The sequence below is a fragment of the Bombina bombina genome, chromosome 6 (assembly GCF_027579735.1).
Source record: "Bombina bombina isolate aBomBom1 chromosome 6, aBomBom1.pri, whole genome shotgun sequence".
Lineage (NCBI taxonomy): Eukaryota > Metazoa > Chordata > Amphibia > Anura > Bombinatoridae > Bombina > Bombina bombina.
The window spans coordinates 835930077-835947271 of NC_069504.1; the positions used below are offsets into that span (position 1 = coordinate 835930077).

A 17195-nucleotide genomic window follows, 5' to 3' on the forward strand; every position below is an offset into this window, starting at 1 on the left:
GGATTTGCTGTGCGCATGCTCATCACTTTACATTAAAGCTAGCAAAGCCGTTGCCCTTGGTAATAGTGGTAAACAAAACACATTAGCACAACGGCAAACTCTCCGGGTGTTACCTACATATGGCTAAGGAAGAAATGAACCACTTATTGCACTAAGGTCACAAATGTGAAACCCATAACGGTATCCCACAATGCGCTGGAACATAAATGTATAGAGCATTCAATGCGGAAAACAACTGCTATCTAGCTCTGTCACCATGACGCATTGTGTTACCTTAGTTAGGTTCATAAAGTACATGAATGTTATGGTGCAATAGTGGCTCAATATTACAGATATATTATCACAAGCAGAACAGTTGTAATAGATGCATAATCAAAATGTATCAGCACTTGAACATATGCCAACAAGGACATAAAAAACATTGACCCCTTGATCTTAAAAACAACCCCCTATGCACTTCAAACAATTACTATGTAAAATGTCAGAGAGTCAGGCTCTGACTCCAGAGCATTTCAGACTCTCTAAGGCAGTTATGGCTAACCTTGGCACCTCTAATGCTTCGGAACTACATTTCCTATGATGCTCAATTATACTGCAGAGTGCTACTGCCTAAGCATCATGGGCAATATAGTTTCTAAACATCTGAGGTGCCAGGGTTAGAGTCAGGCTCTAACTCCAGAGCATTTCAGACTCTCTAGGGCTGTTATGGCTAACCTTGGCACCCCTAATATTTTGGAACTACATTTCCCGTGATGCTTAACTATAATGCAGAGTGCCTAAGCATCATGGGAATAGTAGTTTCAAAACATCTTAGGTGCCAAGGTTAGGCCTCACTGCTCTAGGGCAAGACAACATTTTTCAAATTGTAAACTACAGAAAAAGCAGGCAAAATAAATAATTAAGTTTTTATATAATTAAAGGAACAGTAAACATAGTCGCATATGTATATGAAATATACGTTACATACTTGTAATACTATTTTGATGTTGAAAACCAAATATACCTTGAAAAATCCTCAATGGGTATCCACGCTGACCACCTCCAGATTTTAATTATTATTTTTTTGTGCAGTTTAGCCAATTAAATGGCTAATGACCATGCCACTGCTTATAACAAAGGCAAACTCCCGCTTCACTCTGTCTTCCCAGGTTCGCTAAGCAGACGTGGTGCATGTGCAACAGCTGCAATAAAACAGCACACCACAAAGTCTCATGGACTTGAACGCAATTGTAAACAACTTTCCAGTTAATACCTATTATCACATTTGCTTCATTTTCTTGGTATCCTTTATTGAAAGAGCAAGCTGAGCCAATAGCAAGAAACATGTGCAGCCACCAATCAGCAGCTAGCTCAGAATAGTACAATGCTGTTTCTCAGCCTACCTAGGTATTCTTTTCAGCAATCAATATCAAGAGAACAAAACAAATTAGATAGAAGTCAATTAGAAAGTTGTTTAAATCGCATGCTCTATCTGAAACATGAAAGAAAGAATTTGGGTTTCATGTCACTTGGTAAGTGAGGCTTGGGGCAGATAGCTAACAGATCCTGGACTATAAAAGGAAGTAGGAAATTCAGCGGTAAAAAAGAAAGAAAGAAAAAAGTAAAAACTGTAATTACAAGGCATTTATTTTGAGTTGCTATAGAACATCAGTAATCGAATCCAAAGGAAAATGCTAGGGCGGTTCAGTAAAACACAGATGTGACAGCTCTTTGTTGTTTTTATTGTGTTGTTAGCCCTAACTGCTTTTTTCTATTTTTGTGTGTGATAACAGTCTTCTAAAGTTAATAAAATTGATCTGTGTTTTACTGAGCCGCCCTAGCATTTTCCTTTGGATTCGATTACTGCTGTTTTGAACCTGGCTATTGGGCTCGTAATCCACATAGGCGAATAACTCTCAAGATTTCAGACCGGAAGTACTTACGGACCGGCTTTTCAGCTGAAGCGTTACACCCTGGAGTGTTTGGCGGAGCACGGAAAACACAGACCGTGTCATCCTCACGGAGGTTGTGCGGCCGAAAAGGCTTCTAATTTTTCATGGAGGATTCTAGCGAGTGGATGAATATCGGGTATATGGAGAGAGTAAAACACTGTGGAAGTGTGATCCCGGAGTGGGTTTCGTAATCGCCGCACCGATGCAAGCTCAGATGGCGTGGAATATGTAAGTGACTTTCATTATCCTTTACTCCCATATCCACTTTGCTGAGACTTTGCTGAGCCGTGATTACCATTGAATAATTCTAAATTGAACTGGTGCTGCATATACACACACGAACTTTGCTTGTCTGTTTGCTATAGAACATATCAGCCAAGTCAAGATTTTTTTTTAAATCAAATTAACATCCTTTTTTACTGTAATTGTTTTTCAAGAGCCAAACTACATCCATCATTTGGCTTATATGGAGGAACCAATCCAGGCTTAAAGGGACATGAAACCCATTTTTTTTTTCATGATTCAGATAGAATGCGATTTTAAACAACTTTCCAATTTACTTCTAGTACCTCATATGCTTCATCCTCTTGGTATCCTGAGTTGAAAAGCATATCTAGGTAGACTCAGGACCAGCAATGCATTACTGGGAGCTAGCTGCTGATTGGTGGCTATAAATGCCTCTTTTCATTGGTTCACTAGTTATGTTCAGCTTGTTTCTAGAGAGAATAAAACAAAATTAGATCATAGAAGAATATTATTAGAAAAGTGTTTAAAATCACTTCCTCTGTCTGAATCAAGAAAGAAAAAAAAAGCGAGTTTTATGTCCCTTTATGTATTTTTGCACAGGAATGGATTGAGAGCAATACTCTACTCTGGATATAATAATAATAATAATAATAATAAATAAAAAAATAAAAAGCATTGCAGCCTTTATGTCCCTTTTAAACTAAAGCTACTTGTACAGATGACAATCAATAGAACAGAAACCTCTTTAAGGGGAAGTCTTAGAACTGTAGCCTTGACCTATTAGAGGTGAATAGATTTTGGCCTTGATAAAGATCAGCCACAGGAAACAATCCTAACAGCCAAACCTTAGTGCAGATAAGGAGCATTTAACTACAATCACTCTCTACTGAGAAACCACCAACATTTGGATTTTACATTTAGGATCAATTTCTGCCCATGAGAATCATAAGTTATTTATTAAGCGCAAGTTGTTTGGTATCTTTGCCAAAAATACAAGCAAAAAAGGAGTTCTACATAGTTTTACCCAGCTTCAAACTATCACAGAATTTATTTTGCTATAAAAATGATTTCCATTGTGTATTATATGACATATTAATTTCACTACTCTCTATATAGAATTATACTGTATCTGTGTGTACTGTCAATAAGATACGTCAGCATATAAATAGTTAATAATGACGCAGCACTCCAGTGTCGGACTGCAACCATGCCCTATACTAAAGCAACGGAGCAAAGCAAGAAAGGCTTGGGTATCCCATGGGTATTTTATAATAAAGCTTTATGGGTAAGCGTCAGCCATAGAAAAATGCTGAGCCAGCAACACAAGGAAAGAAAGAGACGAGAGAGGGAGGGAGAGTGAAAGGAGAGACAAAAAAAAAAAAAAGAAGTGAAAAGAAGCAGAAGATATGGAAAAAAAACTTGGAAAATAAAGCAAGAAAGGAAAAAAAAAAAAAAAAAAAAAAAAAAAAAGGGACAATATAGTAAAAACATATGCTCTAATCCATTTGAGCAAGTCATTTTAAAACTATCAACCCTAGACTACAGTGTGTTTAACCCTTTCGTGACAGGGTTAAAGTGTCTACATCGGAACACCTGTTCCGATGTAGACAAATTGAAACTACGCGATCGTGCATACGATCGCGAGATTTCAATTATTGGATCGCATCTGGGGGGCGTCCCTACAACCCTAGGAACGCCCTCCAGACCGCGATCAAGTCCTTGAAGCGCAGAAGGCTTCAGGACAGCCGTTTGATATGACGTTCTATTCCGTCATAACAGCTTTAAAGCCCAGTGTAAATATGACGGAATAGAACGGCATAACGGCGTTAAAAGGTTAATTGCTGGGCTTGAGACGAAAACACCACTGATCCAATAAGCAGCGCTAGTTCCATATCTGAGTCAGCACTGATGATTGGATCACAGCTGTTTTTCCGCTTGGGCCCAGCAGTGTTCTGTGAGTCCTGAGCGCTATTTCTACTGTGTGTTTAAAACCTTTGCAGGAGTTTAAACACACAGTAATCTAGAGCTGATAGTCTTAAAATGTCATGCTTGAACGGATTACAGTATATATTATTTTATTTTTTACTATAATTGACCTTCAAGTCTTCACTGACACAATACACAGCACACACCACAACCAGCTCTCTGAGCAGGCACTGTGTTTAAATCCTGATTGTCTAGTCACATGTAGCATACGCAAGTATGCTGCTGAAACAGTAATAACTTTCCCTGGAAGCACTTTTGCTAATGGAAGGATATTGCAAAAATGTTTCTATTTAAAAATTGAAATGCATTCATGAACATTTTAAAGTGAAGGTCAATTTTGATGAATTAGTGTCCGGTTTTTAATAATCCTATTAAAAACAAGGGCACTTTAATTCATCAAAATTGACGTTTCACTTCTTTTCTTCAAAAAAAAAACTTACCTTTTAATCCTGGCAGCCGCTCCAGCGATTCCCCCGGCCGCCGGAAGCATCTGCAGACGTCCGAAATGATGAACCCGGCTTCCTCCAATCACAGCTTCCCCCCGGGGGAATCTTGGCCTGATGCAACACCGCAATTGGAGGAAGCCGGATTCGTCATTATGGACTCGCAAAGACGGCTTGCGACGGGCGGAGGAAGTGCTGGAGCGGCTGCCAGGATTAAAAGGTAAGTTTTTGCAGAAAACGTGTGAAATGTCAATTATGATGAATTAAAGTGCCCTTGTTTTAAACCGGGCACTAATTCCTCAAAAATGACCTTCACTTTAACTTTGACCTTTCTACCCCTTTAAATAAGAATTTAGGTTTAACAACATGGAATAAATAGTCAGTTCAGAGTTACAAACAAGAGGCCTATATAATTTAGTGACAGGTTATATGAGAAATTCCACAAACTTGTTATGCTCAGAAGTACTTTAGACCTAGAAGAAAAAAAAAACATTCCACAAAGCTGTACAGCAGGTTGAGTAAGTTCATGTAAAATATTTAAATTTCTCACCTTGTTATCCTGTAATAAGTCACAGTATTTACTCTAAAGAGATAGGAAAACACCTTCTCTGGGAAGAAGGGGCATGAAACCTCCAAATTCTTTCATGGTTCAGATAGTGCATTCAATTTTAAACAACTTTTCAATTTATTTATTTTATCTAATTTGCTCAATTCTGTTGGTATCCTTTATTGAAAAGAATACCTAGGTAGTCAAAGTAACTTGGAACTAGCTGCTGATTGGTGCCTGCACATTTTTGCTATTTGCCTCTTGCCATTGGCTTACGGATGTGTTCAGCTAGCTCCCAGTAGTGCACTGCTGCTCTTTTAATAAAGGATACCAAGAGACTGAAGCCAATATGATAATATAAGTAAATTGGAAAGTTGTTGACAAATGTATGCTCTTTTGGTTTTTATGTCCCTTTAAGACACCGTAAAAGGGACATCTCTTGTTTTTGTCTAAAAATTGTGCTTTGCGTTGCAAGGGGTGCGAACTAGAGGAAAATAGCACACACATTCAGTGGACTTGTCCTTTTATACAAACAATAACAAAACCGAAAGGTACCATATTAAACCCCAAGAGATCACTTCTTCTTATGCCCTATTTATGACAAATGTTGCTATAATTTTCACACTGTTTAAAGGGCCGGCTCAACCTTAGGACCATGGTTAAAGTTGCAGGCTACCAGTAGCATGACCTCATTATGCACAAAGACACAGCACCAGTCAGGGGTGGAATTAAAGGTGAGACAAGCGCATCTCTTCCCTAACTTCCTTCCTACTTATTGCGCATTTGTGTATAACCATTGTTTGCATGCAGGTAGGCAGGCTTAGTAAGGTCAGCAGCCACAGTAGTAGTTTGATATGCTAATCATTACTTTTACTACTGGGGGGGTGTCACTGGATTCTCGGCACCAGGCAGCACTATATCTTGAGCCGGCTCTGACTGATCAAGAGAGATGAGAAGAAATCAAGGGTCTGATGATCTAAAGCTTTCTGTTCTGGTGAGATTATCTACAACAGTGTTTCTCAACTGCGGTCCTCAAGTACCCCCAACAGGCCAGGTTTTCATTATAGCTGAACTAGAGCACAGGTGAGATATTCAGCTGATAAGTAACCATGGTAACTAACCTGCTCTCACCCATCTACAACATCTCATCAGCACTGTGAGGTCCCTCAAATAATTTTACAAAAGGCAAATTTTAGCATGAGAGCGGATTATCTAGCTATGCAGGGTTCTGGAAGGAAATACATATATATTTCAATATAATGTTCCCAAAAAAAAAAAATATAATAAAATCAGGCCCCAAGAGAGAAAGATCCAAAGATACATACAAAGAAAAAAAATGAAGTCAACTTATAAAGCATACTTACATATGCCTCCTGCACAGCTGGTTGTGGCACACATCAGTGCCTGCAAGTGCACAAGGCCTACAGAAGCATTTGTTTTATTAACCCCTTAACGACCGAGGACGTGCAGGGTACGTCCTCAAAAAAAAGGCAGTTAATGCCTGAGGACGTACCCTGCACGTCCTCGGTGTGGAAAGCAGCTGGAAGCGATCCTGCTCGCTTCCAGCTGCTTTCCGGTTATTGCAGTGATGCCTCGATATCGAGGCATCCTGCAATAACCATTTGTAGCCATCCGATGCAGAGAGAGCCACTCTGTGGCCCTCTCTGCACCGGACATTAACGGCTACGTTTGAGGGTGGATAGGAGCCGGTGTGGGAGGCGGGTGGCGGCCATCGATGGCCCCGGATGATGCTGAGGGGGGCGGGATCGGGGGTGGGAATGCCCGGGGGGCGCGCACGGGCGCGCGCGCGTGCACGGGGGGTGGGGGCGGGCGCGTGCACGGGAGGGAGCGGGTGGGAACCGCTGCACTACAGAAAAAGTACCATTAAAATTTACTAAAAAGATCAGGCAGGTGGTGGGGGTTGGTCTGTGGGGGGGGGGAAGCTACACTACAGAAACTAAAAATAAAAACAAAAAAAAAACTTTTTATTTTGCAAAATGGGTACTGGCAGACAGCTGCCAGTACCCAAGATGGCCCCCAATAAGGCAGATGGGGAGGATTAGAGAGCTGTTTGGGGGGATCAGGGAGGTTGGGGGCTAAGGGGGGATGCTACACCCCCAGCATATGTAAATATGCTTTAAAAAAATAAAAATAAAAATAAAAAAACCTTTTATTTTAGTACTGGCAGACTTTCTGCCAGTACTTAAGATGGCGGAGACAATTGTGGGGTGGGGGAGGGAAGGGAGCTGTTTGGGAGGGATCAGGGGGTCTGATGTGTCAGGTGGGAGGCTGATCTCTACACTAAAGCTAAAATTAACCCTGCAAGCTCCCTACAAACTACCTAATTAACCCCTTCACTGCTAGCCATAATACACGTGTGATGCGCAGCAGCATTTAGCGGCCTTCTAATTACCAGAAAGCAACGCCAAAGTCATATATGTCTGCTATTTCTGAACAAAGGGGATCCCAGAGAAGAATTTACAACCATTTGTGCCATAATTGCACAAGCTATTTGTAAATAATTTCAGTGAGAAACCTAAAATTGTGAAAAATTCAACGTTTTTTTTAATTTGATCGCATTTAGCGGTAAAATGGTGGCATGCAATATACCAAAATGGGCCTTGATCAATACTTTGGGTTGTCTGCTACACTACACTAAAGCTAAAATTAACCCTATAAGCTCCCTACAAGCTCCCTAATTAACCCCTGCACTACTGGGCATAATACACGTGTGGTGCGCAGCGGCATTTAGCGGCCTTCTAATTACCAAAAAGCAATGCCAAAGCCATATATGTCTGCTATTTCTGAACAAAGGGGATCCCAGAGAAAAATTTACAACCATTTATGCCATAATTGCACAAGCTGTTTGTAAATAATTTCAGTGAGAAACCGAAAGTTTGTGAAAAAGTGAACGACTTTTTGTATTTGATCGCATTTGGCGGTGAAATGGTGGCATGAAATATACCAAAATTGGCCTAGATCAATACTTTGGGATGTCTTCTAAAAAAATATATATACATGTCAAGGGATATTCAGGGATTCCTGAAAGATATCAGTGTCCCAATGTAACTAGCGCTAGTCTTGAATAAAATGGTTTGGAAATAGCAAAGTGCTACTTGTATTTATGGCCCTATAACTTGCAAAAAAAAGCAAAGAACATGTAAACATTGGGTATTTCTAAACTCAGGACAAAATTTAGAAAATATTTAGCATGGGTGTTTTTTTGTGGTTGTAGATGTGTAACAGATTTTGGGGGTCAAAGTTAGAAAAAGTGTTTTTTTTCTATTTTTTTCTCATATTTTATAAAAAAAATTATAATAAATTATAAGATATGATGAAAATAATGGTATCTTTGGAAAGTCCATTTAATGGCGAGAAAAACGGTATATAATATGTGTGGGTACAATAAATGAGCAAGAGGAAAATTACAGCTAAACACAAACACCACAAAAATGTAAAAATAGCCTTGGTCCCAAACGGACAGAAAATGGAAAAGTGCTGCGGTCATTAAGGGGTTAAGGTTTTCTTCCAAAAAAATGTTTTTAAAATGACCATTATAGTAGAAATCTTACATGCTCTTATTAGTTAAAGTATGTTAGAGAGTAGCGACCCTGCAATTCTATGTGTTTAACCCCCAGCAAAGGCAATAATGAATTAGAGCATCTACATTTTCCAATAACAGCCTTTTAAAGAAGATTTAAAATAAAATTTTACATTTCGGTATTAACTGGAATGTATTACTTAAAGGGACATGAAACCTCCAAATTACGGCGAGAAGGGGCAACCGCCCAGGGCCCCGCAATATCAGAGGTGAGGTTATGAGATGGTGCAATGTATATGTTGTATTTAGTTTATGAGAAGTGTTTATGGTATCAGGAGGTCTAATATTTTGTGTTATTCTTTATATAAGTATGACTGAATGTTGGCACAGGGGTGGACCATACCGGAGAGGGGGATAAGGGCACTGGGCTAAGGGCTCCCACAAATTTATTTTACCTGGGGCCCCGCAAATGCTAAGGTTGGCCCTGTTTCCCTCTAGTCATGGGCTTTCAGATGTGTTCAGCTAGCTCCAAGTAGTGCATTGCTGCTCCTTTAATAAAGGACACCAAGAGAATAAAGCAAATATGATAATAGAAGTAAATTGGAAAGTTTACAAATGTATTCTATATATGAAAATTTTGGGTTTTAAGTCCCTTTAAGACACCTTAAAGCAGGGGTTGACAAATCTGTTTAAAATTTAGGAGCCAGTAAGAATATTAAGGAGCCAGACATACTTTTAGAAGCCAGACAGTGTTAATTGTATATAGATATATAGAGAATAACCCAAAAAGTTAGGAGCCAGGGGTAAATTTTATGGAGCCAGTGGCTCCCAGGTTTGTCAAGCCCTGTCTTAAAGGGACATCTTTTTGTTTAAAAATTGTGCTTTGTGTTGGACAGGGTGTAGACTAGAGGAAACAGCACAAACATTTGGTGGAATTGTCCTTTTATACAGACATTCTGGTTTTACTGTAATAAAAGAAATAAAGAAGGTGATACACTCCTCACTGCCATCAAAACCGTCAATATTCCTTTTTAACAAGTTTCCTCGACTAAATTATACATTTCGCTCCACATATTATGGCGACTGATTCCGCAACTATGGAAGAGACAGGAGATCCCTAGTTTGACAGATTGGACAATAGGTGTAACAAATATGTTATCCTTGGAGAAATACCGCTACTTGTTGGGGGGGGGGGGATGGATGACTATTACTCTATCAAGTTTATATGGGATGAATATTTGGCAACTGTATAATTTCCTTTAGTACATAACTAATATCTCATTACTTTTCTCCTCCTTACTGACGACTCACACAAATGAGCTACTGGATCACTGTCGTATATTCACAAACTTATTTTACTTTCTGGGTTTTTTGTGTGTATCATTTAAGTATATGTGGGCATACATATATGTATCTATATACCATGCTTATTAAAGTGTAAGATTGTGTGAAATATTGCTTTTGATCCTTAAGAGAACACCATGTTGCATTTCATTGTCTCTGTTCATATAATCTGGAATTCTGTAAAGTCCTATGTGAATACATATAATAAAATTCAATAAAAAAAATATATTGTGCTTTGTACCACTCTCCCTGGAGAGGCCAAAATGCAAAACCAGTAAATTAAGTTTTCAAAATGCTGTAAAATTGCCTAAAGCAGCTATTAGACTTGCAGCATTTTGCAGGCTGCAGAATTTGCATAGGTAGTATGGGACAAAAGCACAGTTTTTAAGCAAGAGGTGTTTAAAGGGACAGTGCACTACAAAACTAGGTGCCCCTTAATGTGTTTCTAATGACTTGTTATACCAGCTTAAGAGTATACAATGAATAGGAAATGTAATCTTAATGTTTATTTTGTAATATGAAATAGCATGATTTGATCTTTGAAACCACAATCCATTAAAATGTGTTGAGCTTGCAGGAAGATCAGTTCTGCTCCCCTTATCACTCTTTATACACCCACGCAAAGCATCCTTATCTTACTTCTGTCTGTATACTTAGAGAGAATTATTGAAAATTAACATTTTAGTAGTTATATCTACTACCCCCATTGGGAGTGTACTATCGTCTCCTGGTTATGTTTACATAGCTTTTCTATAGTGAATACTTAAGTATTTAAATGTTTAGTATAGGTGGGGATACAACAGGAAAAATCAGCTATTTCACATGACAAAAAGGCAAACTATATGTAATCAGTTTAATACACTATCTGGTAAAATAGATCATTGGGGACACATTAAAGGGGAGAAAAATGTACCGTACCCTGTCCTATTAATTTCCTTTAATAAGTTCACCTTTCCAAGTTAAAATCTCGAGTAGTTATTTTTCAGATAAGAAAAAGTATCCTATTTTAACCACTGTAAAACAGGCCAATATGTAATCCTGAGAATTGTAACTAGGCCTAAATTACATCACAACTTCCCAATGGAAACAAACAATAAATCTTGGCTTCTTGATGTCCATTCATAAATAGCACCCCTCTACGGTTTCTCTTAGTTTCCCATTAAAATTGCTGGCGGTCACAATTAAAATTAAAAGTAAACTTTAATAGTTCAATTTTCAGATACTTTTCCATTTATTTCTATTATATTTACTTAATTATCTTGTAATCCTTTATTGAAAAGCATAGCTAGGTAGGCTCAAGAACAGCAATGCCATAGTGGCCCTAGTGGGAACTTGCCTGTGATTGGTGGCTACACATAAATGCCACTTGTGTTCAGCTATGTACCAGTAATGCATTGCTGCTCTGGAGATAATTATGCGTTTAAACAATTAGCAAATTTGTTAAAGTTAGAGTAATTTTTGTAACTCTCGCTGTACAAAGGGGTTGAACACATAGGTAAAGTCCCACTGTAGAGCTGCAAGCACTTCAGCTCCTGAGCTAAACACAGCCAGTGTTATGTGTTTAATCTCCTTTGCACGAGTTAAACGCATGACATTTCACAGTGAGTAGTGCAAAAATTACATGCTCAAGGAATTTGTGAACCTTGATGTAGAATAAAAATAAAATAATTTATAAAAAAGGCATTTCAGCTTGATATGAAAATATACCTTTTCATATCAAGCTTTCAGAGATGTGTCACTCTCCACCAATAGATTTGTGTGACTTGTCCATCTCAGCCTGTGAGCATTTAGCATGAAGTAAACTAAACAGCTTTTACTTAACATTCCTTTAGGGAAAAATATTTTCAGCATGCTCAAATGTTCTTTTATTTGCAGGATAGAGGTTTTTTTAGCTCAATGTCCCTTTATGGAACGAAAAAGGATTAATTGTATTTTATCTAACACAATGTCTCTGTATTGTGCTTTTACAATTTTAGCATTTACTCTAGTAGATATAATCTATAACGCTTAGATTATTTGTATTAGTCGTGAAGTAAAATACATGCAAGAAAGATCTGTGGATGAGACTTGCCATACTAAAAAATAATCTCCTTAAAAATATCTAGAGATACAAACAAAAAACTATAAATCATCCAATATATCAAATTCCTTTTTGTACAAATTGCACATGCAGAATAATTATTATCTATAGAAAATGCAACATTTAAAAACACAAAACAACAAAATACAGAATTATGGTGTAAAATATGTAAAAAAAATAATAATATATAAACTCAAGATGCATGACACTTTGTGTACATATTTAAATTTGGTAATAAATCTGTCTTTACAAATTTGCATTTCTGATATTGCATTTTAAATCATTTGAGTAGTCAATTCACTTCCTGTAGTATTTAGGAATTTATATTTTTTCTGTCAGGCAAAAAGGGTTAAACAAGAGGGAAAATTAAGAAATATATATTTTTTTTTTAGATTTACCTTCTGCCAGAACCTCGTCCACAGTGACCTGGTGTCTGCCAATAGTAAAAACCCTTCCAATGTAACCGGTCCCCAAACCACTGGACGACCCACTACCGACTCCAGATCCTGATCCCCCCAGGTCACGCCGGGAGTCAAAAAACTTCTTCATTTTTTCGACCCCCAAAATATGTCCACTGGCAAAATTGTCCTTTTCTCCAGGTCAGGTGAGTTATTTCATTTAATTGCTTGCACACCCTATAAATAATAAATTAAAGATCAATTCTGTATATTAGCCCAGCAAATAAAAAAATAGGTGAGGTCCAATTGCATTCAGAAATAAAATGAAAACTATTTGCATAAGGGTAAATCCCTACCCTATAAAGACAAATAATGCATGATGTGCATTTCAACAGTACATCTGAGATGGAGTCAAGCAAAGGTTGATTCTAAAATAACCCATTAAAGGGTTATAGAAAAGGGTGGTATTTCAGCTCCCACAGTGCATGCATTACAAGAAAATCCTACAAGCATCAATCGTTTAGGATACTAAGATGCTATGCAGCAGTTTGTTCCATTTATATTTAGATAGAATATTGTATGTAGGGAGCAGCTCAGCAGCTGATAACTAGGTCTAAACCAGGAAATGAACCTTAACAGGAAATGACTTAAATTTTCAAAAATCCTGCCCCCACCTCTCCTGTCTCTTTTAATAATCAGCAATTATCAGTGCAGGGATATTGCAGACCCTTACAAATGTTTCCACCACTTGTAATCATCCAGCTTAATGAAAGCAAAGGATACACAGACACTCCGCACAACGATGGGCAAATATGAGATAAAGAGAAGACCCAGAGTCATTCCAGCATGCCCGGACTCGCTTTGCATGCTGGGAATTGTAGTCCACGGGGAGGGAAGGTTTATGAAGCATGGCAGAAACAGAAACTACAACTCCCATGGGGCCGCAGTCATCTGCCCGTCCTTCTGTTGCTACTGTGTAGCTAGCAGTGTCTGCAATTACTTGACTACTGTGCAGATGACCTACATAATGTTTTTGTGACAGCAATTCATTTTCGCATATTTATTAGGGTTAATGAAAATGCACTAACAAATCTCGTACACCGTATTTAACGGAAGAGCTCCTTTAACTCAATAGCTGTCAGAAAAGGCAATCGTTTCATTGATTTGCAGATGAATGAATGCAGTGTGAATTTTAAGCACCCGATACAAATATTTGCGTATTAAGCCCTAATTTAAGAAATCAAAACCTTTTCCGAGCTACACAGACCAAACTATGTAGAATCCAACTACAACTTTTATATATATATATATATATATATATATATATATATATATATATATATATATATATATATATATATATATATATATATATATAGTATTTATCTTTAACATATTTATCATATGTATAACTTTTTGTTGGTTTATCTTTTCAGTTACTGAAAAATGTGAAGTGTGATTCTCATTTTATATGAGGTGAAAACATTTAAATTCTATTGTTTTCAAATATTTTTAATTTCAAATTCAAAATAATAAAACTGACTATTACCACTGTTAAAATATATTTTGTTGTAATTAGAAATATATGAATACTATAACAAATGGAGAATTCTACACTATTTACTATTGGGTACAGTTAAATGGTCTAATTATATTATTATTATTATTATTTATTGCTATTATTATTAATTCAATATGTTCCCTTTTCTATGGTTACATATATCATGGCTAATTATATATCCAAAATGAAGTCATTAAATGGGAAACCGAAATTTAATTCTGTAATCTAATACTAATCTTCTGTATTATCTGTCCAGAATATCCCATATATATTGTATCCAGAAACTATGTATCCATTTGCCATACTAGTGTAACCAGCTGCCTAAAAGGTATCTTTATTAGTAGGACATTAAAAAATGTATGTTTGCATAGTATATATCACATTGCAAAATCTGCTTACAAAATAAATGTTTTATAGCATTTAAAAAAAAAACTAGACTGATTAGCAAATGTTTCTGGTCTATACTTAAAGGGATGCTGAATCCAAAAATGTTCTTTCGTGATTCAGATAGAGCATGCAATTTTAAGCAACTTTCTAATTTACTCCTATTATCAATTTTTCTTCGTTCTCTTGGTATCTTTATTTGAAAAAGAAGGCATCTAAAATAAGGAGCCAGACAATTGTTGGTTCGGTATACTGAACCGCACTTTTTTATTGGTGGATTAATTTATCCACCAATCAGCAAGAACAACCCAGGTTGTTCACAAAAATGGGCCGGCATGTAACTTTACATTCTTGCTTTTCAAATAAAGATAGCAAGAGAAGGAAGGGAAATTGATAATAGGAGTTAATTAGAAAGTTGCTTAAAATTGGATGCTCTATCTGAATCCCAAAAGAAAAAAAATGGGTTTAGTGTCCCTTTAATAAGAATGATGATAGTATTCATGTCTCCCTCAAGAAAGAGGAATAGTGTTATTTTACAGCAAAAGCAGGCAAAGTAATGTGTATTGTATCTTTTTCTTTTGGACCCACATTTTTTCTTTCGTGATTCAGATAGAGAATACAATTTTAAGCAATTTTCTAATTTACTCCTATTGTTAATTTTTCTTTGTTCTCTTGCTATCTTTATTGGAAAAATAAGCACTTGTTTATTGGTGGGTGCATTTATCCACCAATCAGCAAGTACAACCCAGGTTGTTCACCAAAAATGGGCCGGAATCTAAACTTACATTCTTGCTTTTCAAATAAAGATACCAAGAGAATTAAGAAAATTTGATAATAGGAGTAAATTAGAAAGTTGCTTAAAATTGCATACTCTATCTGAATCACAAAAGAAAAAATTTGGGTTCAGTGTCCCTTTAACTATAAATTTTATGGGGAATAAATTATGTTTAGATCCTCTGAAGGGACAATAAACATTATTATTTTATTGCAGAAACAAAATCATTATTAAAGGGACATAAAACCCCACATTTTCCCTTCATGATTATGATACAAATTTAAACAACTTTCCAATTTATTTCTATTATCCAATTTGCTTATTTCTTTTTTTTTATCCTTTCTTGAAAAGCATACCTAGGTAGGTTTAGGAGCTGGAAGGTAGCTGCTGATTGTTGGCTGAACATATATGCCTCTTGTCATTGGCTTACCAAAGTGTTCAGCTAGCTCCCGGTAGTGCATTGCTCTTTCTTCAACAAAGGATACAAAGAGAATGAAGAAAAACTGATAATACATGTAAATTGGAAAGTTTTCACCCTTGTGCTACCTTGTGCTGATCGAGCTCCCTTACTATATGAAGCCAGATCAGGTGCGGTGGTTCCATGGAAAGTTTGTGAGGAAAGGAAGGAAGTCCATCGCCGGAGGAGTGAGGAAGGGGAGGGTTCCCTACACTACAGAAATATTTTTGGAAGGGGAAAGGGAGGGAGGGATGGGTGCCTACCCTATGGTAAAGTGACAGGGGTCCCTATAATTAGATTTCTTGAAGCAGGAGGTGGGGAGGATGAGGGGGGGGCATGCATACTGGCATATCGACAGTTACAAATATGGAGGTGCAGTGGGGGGGAGAAAGTAGAGAGTTATTTATGAGGGATCAGGGAAGTGGGAGGGTGAGGGGGATCCCTACACTGCAGAAAATAAATTAAAATCAGTAAACATACTGTAAAATAACTAGAATATTTTACAGTATGTTTATTAGTTTTTATAATTTATATTAATTTGTATTAATATTTTATGTATAATATTTGAATATAGTGCCTTAAGAATCCTAAGTTTTCATGTGTGCTAACTTGACCTCAACAACATTTAATTTGAGAAACACAATGCGCAAAACACTTATTTTACATTTCTATGTTCTTCATATAGAAAATAATGTACTTTTTATGATTAAATACATATTTCTATTTATATTTGATTTATAAATACATATGTATACATATCTAGACATATATATAAGTGCAATGGTGCCCTTTGCAGTTAGGTAGCTGAAAACATGTAAAATCATATTTATGTAAAATTTAATAAAGTGTTTAACTGTGTATGTAATGTAAATATTTCACATTCCATTGTTCTTCACATAGGGAAATATGTTCTTAGTATTTTTAAATAGATATTCCTATATATATCTGAATATATCTATACCTATATATAATCATCTATGTATAGAGGTATAGATATACAGTATGTTCTATTTATTCATAAATACATATTTCTATATATATTTGATGGATTTTTGGTATATATATATATATATATATATATATATATATATATATATATATATATATATATGAAGAAAGGTTAAGGAAGGTGCTAGGGGTTAAATACTATGGATCTAAGACAGAGTCAATCTCTCGCAATAAAATCAGTAAGCGTGAAATAAACTATTCAAAGTAAAATGAGCAATACAAAATAGTTAAAGTGAATGGCAAGTCACGTTCACCACTTTTCCTCATCTTGTTAATTACCTAAAATAAACGTTAGTTTAATTCATCATTTTTTTTATAATTTAAGACTAAAACCATAATCGAAGGATTTATAAACCTACTTCACTTACTTTCTTCCTCCGCCCGCCATCTTGTCCCTCGTATCTAATTTGATTGACATAGCCCTTAACGAATTCTAGCTCATAACCCGTGGCGTCCAGCCCCTTTTTGCACACGTAACGCGATCAAACTGCGCA

At 36.6% G+C, this 17195-nt stretch overlaps 1 protein-coding gene across 7 annotated transcripts in view; it reads right to left on the bottom strand.

Moving 5' to 3' along the window:
• AAK1 (AP2 associated kinase 1) overlaps positions 1-13132 on the bottom strand; it is a 305240-nt gene extending 292108 nt beyond the window's left edge. For 6 of the 7 annotated variants that reach the window (XM_053718218.1, XM_053718216.1, XM_053718217.1 and 3 more), the window contains exons 1-2: positions 12873-13132; positions 12517-12753 (exon numbers count right to left, since the gene is read on the bottom strand). In XM_053718218.1, the coding sequence (XP_053574193.1) occupies positions 12517-12667 (151 nt within the window). In that variant the 5' untranslated portion in view covers positions 12668-12753; positions 12873-13132. Of the gene's footprint in view, positions 1-12516 lie in introns of all 7 variants that reach the window. The other variant, XM_053718213.1, reaches the window with a different exon arrangement.
• Positions 13133-17195: the final 4063 nt, after the last annotated feature.